We start from the raw sequence: 7,362 nt of genomic DNA, 5'->3' as shown, positions 1-7,362 counted from the left end.
CCCAGCTCTCCCCTGCGCCTCCCTAGCCTGGCTGGCGGTGCCACCTGCAATCCAACAGCCAAGTCAGGACTTCCGGTCCTACCCACTTCTGTGTTCCCCAGTTACCAAACCGTGTCCGCCAAAGAACCCACCCCATTCCCGTTATCATGCCACCCTCGTCCCAGGTTTGGGCCTGGACTCTGCTCTAGACCAGTGGTCGGCAAACTGCGGCTCTCGAGCCACATGCGGCTCTTTGGGCCCTTGAGTGTGGCTCTTCCTAAGCCTTAGGAGTACCCTAATTAAGTTAATAACAATGTACCTATCTATATAGTTTAAGTTTAAAAAATTTGGCTCTCAAAAGAAATTTCAATCGTTGTACTGTTGATATTTGGCTCTGTTGACTAATGAGTTTGCCGACCACTGCTCTAGACCATCCTTCATCCACTCCCAAGTGTCCTTCCTATCCCTCAACACTGACCACATCACTTCCGGGCATGTGACCCTTTGACCTCCCCTGGCCCCCTGTGGCCTCATGGAGGTTCTCCATCCTTGTTCTGCTACTACACCTTTTGAATATAACACAGTCATCAACAATATAGCTCAACACAGCGATTCTCATCCAGAGCAGGGGCCCGGCCACATCGGGATCCCAAAGTACCGGGAGAGGGGACAGTGGGGAGCCTGGCCTCTGGGACACAGCCTTTATCACATCCCCCAGAACCCCTCCACCCAGCACCTCCATCTACTCCAGCTCCAGTTCCATCACTCCCTTCCCCTTTCAACTTAAGATCCACACAATGTGTAGTTCCCTGAGTGTGAACACATGTACATTCAGTTTGGTGGCTGTGCACACATGGTCCCCTCTACACGGAAACCTTCAGCTCTTCCACCGCTACCACTAGGCCAACCTGGTCAGCCTTGCACATCCCACTCACCCTGCAGCACCCAGCTCAGACATCATTCCTCAGACATCAAGCCTGCTCTCCTTCCTCCTTACCCAGCCAGACAGTTAGTCGTCCTCTGTGTGTGCTGCCCTGCACCATGAATACATCTGAACCTTCTCACTTCTCTCATGCTGCTGTAATTGCGTGCTGGCCTGTGTCCCTGAGAGACCCCTGATGGGCTGTGACTCCTGTGGTGTGGACTGTATGGTGACTTCATCTTTGCACCACCTGCACCAGCACAGTGCCTACTCCACAGGGGGCCGTGGTGCAAGTTCATTCAATTGGGTTTAATTTCTATTTGGCAGGTAACAGGTAATGGCTCGTCCCTTTTACTCCCCACAGAAAACGAGTGATTGCTTTCCTTTGCTCATTTTTGGAAGCCCTGCCTACCACGCAGCTGCACTGGACATCTCGGTTCCTTGATGGACGAAGAAAGCCAACAGATCCAGCCCGAAGACCAGAGCTGCTGGGCCACCCTGCCCGATGTGTGCCTGCATCGTGTTTTCTGGTGGCTGGGAGACAGGGACAGGTCCAGGGCGGCCCTTGTCTGCAGGAAATGGAACCAGATGATGTATTCGGCTGACCTCTGGCGATACAGGACCATCACGTTCAGTGGGAGACCTTCCAGGGTACACGCCTCGGAATTCGAGTCAGCTCTTTGGTATGTTAAGAAATTTGGTCGTTACCTGGAGCACCTGGAGATCAAATTCCTGAATCCTTACAACGCTGTCTTAACCAAGAAGTTCCAGGTCACCATGCGAGGCCTTCTTTCGAGTCTGGGCAAGAGTAACAACCGCCTGAAGTCTCTTTCCATCCAGCACCTGGAGCTGGACCGCCTGGTCTGGAGGCACAGCATCAGGAGCTCGTTCATCAAAAGCTTGAGCTTCTTCTTAAAGAAAATGGGCAAACACCTGGATTACCTCAACCTGAAAGGGGCCAGGCTGACGGTGGAGCAAGGCTGCCACGTTCTCAACTCCCTGAGCTACCTGAGGAACGAGAGTATGGCGACAGAGCTCAACATCGAGGACTTCTTCAGCCATCACCTCGCTGTCTACAGCAGCCCCCAGTTCAACAAGACCATGGCCACGTTCCAAAACCTGGCGTCCCTGACCCTGAACTACAACTGCATCTCCGACGAGCTGCTCGAGAACTTGTGTGAGAACAATGCCAGCACCCTCTGGACCATAAACATCAAATGCCACATCCATGACCCCCACGGCCAGGTCATCTGGGGCATGTCCTGGGCCAAGCTGGCCAGGCAGGCTGTCAACCTGAAGGTGAACTTCTTCTTTGAGCGGGTCATGAAGTACGAGCGCTTGGTCCGGATCCTCTTGCAGGAGATCCCCGTCAGGAGCATCAGTCTGAGAAGCTGCTATTTCAGTGACCCGGACTGGTCCATGCGGCCCACTCTGCTGGATCTGCTGCCCACCTTCCGGCACACTCTGCAGGTAGGTATCACCCGAGGGTGGGGAGGCTTCGAGGGGTGACTGCACCCAGGTTACTGGCCTCCCCACAGGAAAGGCTACTGCTGCCGGCTCTTGGCTGGGCTCGCACACACCCCCTCACTCTTCAGTTGAGGTTCTGGGAAATGCGACAAAGCTAAGCCTCCTGGCCCCATAAAATCCCAGCAGACAACAGAAGGGGCTGCTCACTTCCTGCACATGGAACACAGGAACGTTCTGGTTGAATGTCAGCCAAGGAAAACCCCTGTGTCCCCGGCTCAGAGATGTGAGGCCTGATCAGAAAGGTGCATCCAGGTGGCTCAGTTGGTGGGGGCTTCATCCCATACACCAAAAGGTTGGGAGTTCGATTCCCTGTCAGGGCACATCACAGGTTGCAGGTTCAGTCCCCAGTCAGGGCACATATGGCAGGCAGCCAACCAATGTTTCTCTCTCTTGAAAAAAAAAAAAAAAGAAAGATATCAATTAAAAAAAAAACATATCCTTGGGTGAGGATTAAAACAAATGTTTATAAGAAGGTGCATCTACAGGTGAATAGCAGGTCTGCAGCCCCTTCCTCTCTTCCCACCGGGTCCGAGGAGGCAGGAAACAGTGTGACTTCAAACCAAACAGAAAGCCAGATTTGACCCGTCACTGAAGGGCTCAGAGGGGTGGGCGGTTCTGTAATCTGGCAGCTCCCCATCTATAAAATCAGGATCATGTTGTCCCTCCTAAGGCCCTCACTCACAGGAGGTTGTGACGATTGACATTCATAGTTATAAATACCACTACTGACAGTGAGGGACTGCGGGGTGCTCATAGCTCATCTGAGACGCACATCGCCCTCAGGTGGGCAGGCAGACAGCATTATTATCCTTCGTGCCACAAAAGAACTTGGGGTTTGGTGGCCACAGTCACCTGGCCCGTCCACCAGGATCTTGGTCTCTGGACTCCAAATACATGGCCTCCAAACTTCTAAGTTTTTCAAATTTGGAAGAGGCCGCCTTCATCTCCAGATCTCTTCCTCGTGACCTTCATGTCCAGGGCATCTTATCGAAAGCCCTCGAACCAGCACAGCTATCAGGCCAGAGGTCAGGTCATGGGAATGTTAGGAATGACCCAGCCCGTCCCGGCATCTCTGCCCATGTACGTCTTCCCCTTTGGTGCTTTTCCAGAAATTAACTTTTGAGTTCAACAACAACCACGAGTCACTCGACAAGGAGCTGCACCTCCTCATCTTATCCTGCAGAAAATTGTTTTACTTCAAAATCTGGGCTTTCCTTGATGTGAAGTTTGTGGATCGGATCCTGAAGAGTCAGGAAGAAGGACAGTGTGCCCTGCGCACACTCAAGGTAAGAGCCCCCTGGGGTGGAACGGGCATCCAGGCCCCACGGGGCAGGCGTCCAGCTGCTTCTGCTCCGGGAGAAACGTCAGAGACGAGGCAGGAGTGGGGGCAGTCCTACCACCTGAGTGAATTTCCACTATTTCACCCAAGGGACCCTGGTTTGGGTTCTTCCTGATTCTGCCAACAGTGGTGCGTGTACATCATTCAGACTGTTTTCAGTGCCTGCGTGATGCAGTCACGGTGTGTGCACGGCTGTGTTTCTCTGTTGGCACAGGTGAGGATTTATACAAACAGATATGAGACAAATGAAGAGGACAGGACGCTGCGGGAAATTTACCGGAAGTACAGAAAGCTGATCGATTCAGAGCTTAACTATTTTGTCATCGCCTACCCCATGATGTAATAGCTCTCTCCAGAGGAAGAAAGCTGGGAGCCCTTGGAAGTTGAAAACCCGGTTCTCAAAGAAGGACACTTGGGGCATCTCCTCCCCCCCACCCATTTTTCTTCTCTTTCTCCTTTTTGCCAGTTCCACACCCACATGAACACCCCAGCAAAGATGGGGACCCCTGGTAATATGAAGGCCCCAGGTGACTTTAAAGTGCTATATTTACCAACTATCCCGGGGTGATTTCTTATTTTGTCATTTGATTTTGATTTTTGACACCCTCGCTCAGCCAAGGAGCTAAAAGCTCAAAGCAGTTTCTTACCCTGACTGCTGCTAACCTGTGCGCCCGAAAAAGTGTAACTAGCAGGGAGCGAATAGAAGCGTGTTTTCTGCTCACTGGCAGAATCAGTTCAGAAATGCTTTCTGTCCTGCTGGCCTTCGTGTCAGAGCCTCCTGACACTGACCTTGGTCAGGTCTGATCTCTGATGAGTGGAAATCCATCAGCATGCCCTCCAATGAAGCAGGGGACTCCCCACTTTTAGAAGGGGCCCGCTGAGAGCGGGAACTCCCTCCTACAGAAGGAATCCAGCCCCCAGTTTATCAATGTTGGAGATTAGTAGTGCCAGCACCTCCTTTTCTTGTCTTTCTTAAAATATTTATTGATTTCAAAGAGGAAGGGAAAGGGAGATAGAAACATCAGTGATGAGAATCATTGATTGGCTGCCTCCTGCACGCCCCACACTAGGGATCAAGGCCACAACCCGGGCATGTGCCCTGACTGGGAATCGAATAGTGACCTCCGGGTTCATAGGTTGACGCTCAACCCCTGACCCACGCCGGCCAGGCTGGCACCTCCTTTTCTTGTGCCACCTCCATTCTCCCACCCAGATAAGCATGGTGCCCAGTCCTCAGGTGTGGGGCACACCTGGAGGTGGCCATTACTCTAATATTTACAAAGAATTTGTAATGTCCTGGGGAAATGTTCCCAAAGTGATGTTAAGTGAAAAAAGGCAGGACCCAAACTGTATATTTAGTGTGATATCAATCATATAAAACACGTAAGGGTTTGAGGTGTTTTTGAAAGCATAGAAGAAATACAACAAAAAATGTTAACAGTTATTATCTGGGTGGTAGAATTACGGGTGGTTTTAATTTTCTTCTTTGTGCTTCCCCTTAGTTCTCAAATTTTCTACAATAACCATATGTTATTTTTTAGAATCAAGAGACAATCTACTGTGTTTTAAATAGGGAGTCATAAATTCCTGAGCCCATACCATTGGGATGTACAGCTTCTGGTCTTCTGAGATTTGTGTGCAGAGAGTTGCATATAGGGTTTTTTTCAATAGATATAAATTAATAAAATCTCAGAATACTTTTGATGAGTGTCCCATTTCGGATTTTGTCTCCTCTTTTGTATGCTGTGCCCATATTTCTGCTCAGCGTCTTAGGCCTTTATTCAAGTTTATATAGACCCAGTGTGGGTAAATTTCAGCTTTCACAACACGTCCACATTCACTGTCTCATCTGATGTCCCTGCCGTGCTTCTGGGTGGATACAGTTCCTGGTCCACTGGACAGTAGCAAGGGAAACAGGTCCCACTGAGGGGAGCTCCCAGGTCTGATGGGAGAAGATGCTCGAAAGCATCATAGCTGAAACCAGGGGGCCCTTTGGGAGCCACCTGGTTCCATGGGGCCCAGAGAGGAGGTAGCTTGACATGAGAGGGAGTTTCAGCTGGAATCCAGACCCCCTGGGAGATGGATTGATTGATTGGTACAATGATTTATTCATAGTGTGGACCAGTTCTGGCTCATTTCCTTTCATCTGCAAGCACAGAATCTAAGGGTAGAGGATCTTTTATGGGAAACATGTTCATTAAAATGTTATTTATGTTAACACGTTTGCAGAAGAGTCCCGATTTGTTTCACAGTTTTGCAAATCTCTCTCACGTCTGGCTTAATGGTAGACAGCTGGGTTCTCGCGGCTGCTTCTGCCGTCTGCTGCAATGTCACACAGACCACGCAGCCTCCGGAAAGCTCCAGAGAGAATGCGAGGGGGAAAGGCACAGCATGTCTGGGTGTTAAAATAGTTTTGACCCCCTGGATTTCTTGAAAAAGGTCTCAGGGAACCTCAGCAATTGCCCTGACTACACAGGCATTCCAGTTCCCAGAGGAACTGAAACAACATCGAGACCCACAGAGTGCTCGTGGGACAACACAGGGCACGCGAGCTTCCAAACCCACAGATTTGTAAATTTGTCCATTGTTTAAACGACCACATGCAGAGGCCCAGTGGCAGATGGAGACAGCCCAGACTTGTGACCTGAGACAGCTTTTCATCCTTGCCTGTCCTTCCCCAGCACAGAGCAGGAGGGTGGGGCCGGTCTCCCCATGCCCGCTGAGGGTCCGCAAAGAGCACCCAGTTCTCGGGAGAACTGCAGCACGTCCACAACTGTATGTATGAGCTGGAAATGCGGTCTGCCTCCCGGGTGCCTCCTCTCCGCTGTTGATAAAACTGATGAAGCCCTAGCGACTGATTTTCCAAGTGCAGGGCTGTGATCAAACTAAGGTATAAACCATTGCCCACGGGTGTGCATTTATCCCCTTATACACATTACCCAGACAGCTAGTCCACAGAGGGGCTACGGATTCTTCTTCTTTTATCCTAAGCCAGGGATATGTTTATTGACTTGAGAGAGGAGGAGGAGGAGGAGGAGGAGGAGGAGGAGGAGGAGGAGGAGGAAGAGGAGGAGAGAAGAGGGGAGAGAGAGAGAGAGAGAGAGAGAGAGAGAGAGAGAGAGAGACATCATAGGTTGCCTCCTGTACATGCCCCAACGTGGAATCTAACCCACAACCTAGGTATGTGCTCTGACTGGGAATCGAACCCCCAAACTTTTGTTGTATGAGGACAACACTCCAACCAACTGAGCCACCCAGCTAGGGCCTACAGAAATTCTTATTTGCAATTTGGAGCCACAGAATTTCATTAGTTTATTGGCTAAATCACAGATGGTGAGACATTTGCATGGTTTCCCTGGGTGGTGCTTAGAAAATTAATCTAATTCCTATTCCTCTACATTTACAAAATTGAAGATTAAAAAAATCTAGACACATACACACCCACATAGAACATCTAAATGCTCAAGTGGAAGGTAAGTCCCTTCAGCATCCATTTTTCCTGTATGTCTGTATCCCTGAGCCCAGAACTGAGCCAGGTACAGAGGAGGCACTCAGTCTAGGTTAAATGTTGTCAAATAAGATCTTGTTGTGGTGT

General features: G+C 50.2%; 1 protein-coding gene across 1 annotated transcript; it reads left to right on the top strand.

Moving 5' to 3' along the window:
* Positions 1-1,262: 1,262 nt before the first annotated feature.
* On the top strand, positions 1,263-4,324 carry FBXO39 (F-box protein 39). The gene is made up of 3 exons (XM_006100658.1): positions 1,263-2,371; positions 3,538-3,714; positions 3,982-4,324. Exons 1-3 carry the CDS (start codon positions 1,346-1,348, stop codon positions 4,108-4,110), a joined length of 1,332 nt encoding a protein of 443 aa, XP_006100720.1. The 5' UTR covers positions 1,263-1,345; the 3' UTR covers positions 4,111-4,324.
* The last annotated feature ends 3,038 nt before the right edge of the window (positions 4,325-7,362 follow it).

Source organism: Myotis lucifugus, unplaced genomic scaffold (assembly GCF_000147115.1).
Source record: "Myotis lucifugus unplaced genomic scaffold, Myoluc2.0 scaffold_322, whole genome shotgun sequence".
NCBI classification, from domain to species: Eukaryota; Metazoa; Chordata; class Mammalia; order Chiroptera; family Vespertilionidae; genus Myotis; species Myotis lucifugus.
Note: the sequence above shows the minus strand (reverse complement) of the source record. Positions and strands in the feature narration are given on the sequence as shown.

Coding starts and splice junctions, on each gene's coding strand:
- FBXO39 (XM_006100658.1), top strand. CDS start 1,346: ATGGACGAAGAAAGCCAACAGATCCAGCCCGAAGACCAGAGCTGCTGG. Junction 2,372..3,537: donor CCTTCCGGCACACTCTGCAG/GTAGGTATCACC, acceptor GTGCTTTTCCAG/AAATTAACTTTTGAGTTCAA. Junction 3,715..3,981: donor GTGCCCTGCGCACACTCAAG/GTAAGAGCCCCC, acceptor CTGTTGGCACAG/GTGAGGATTTATACAAACAG.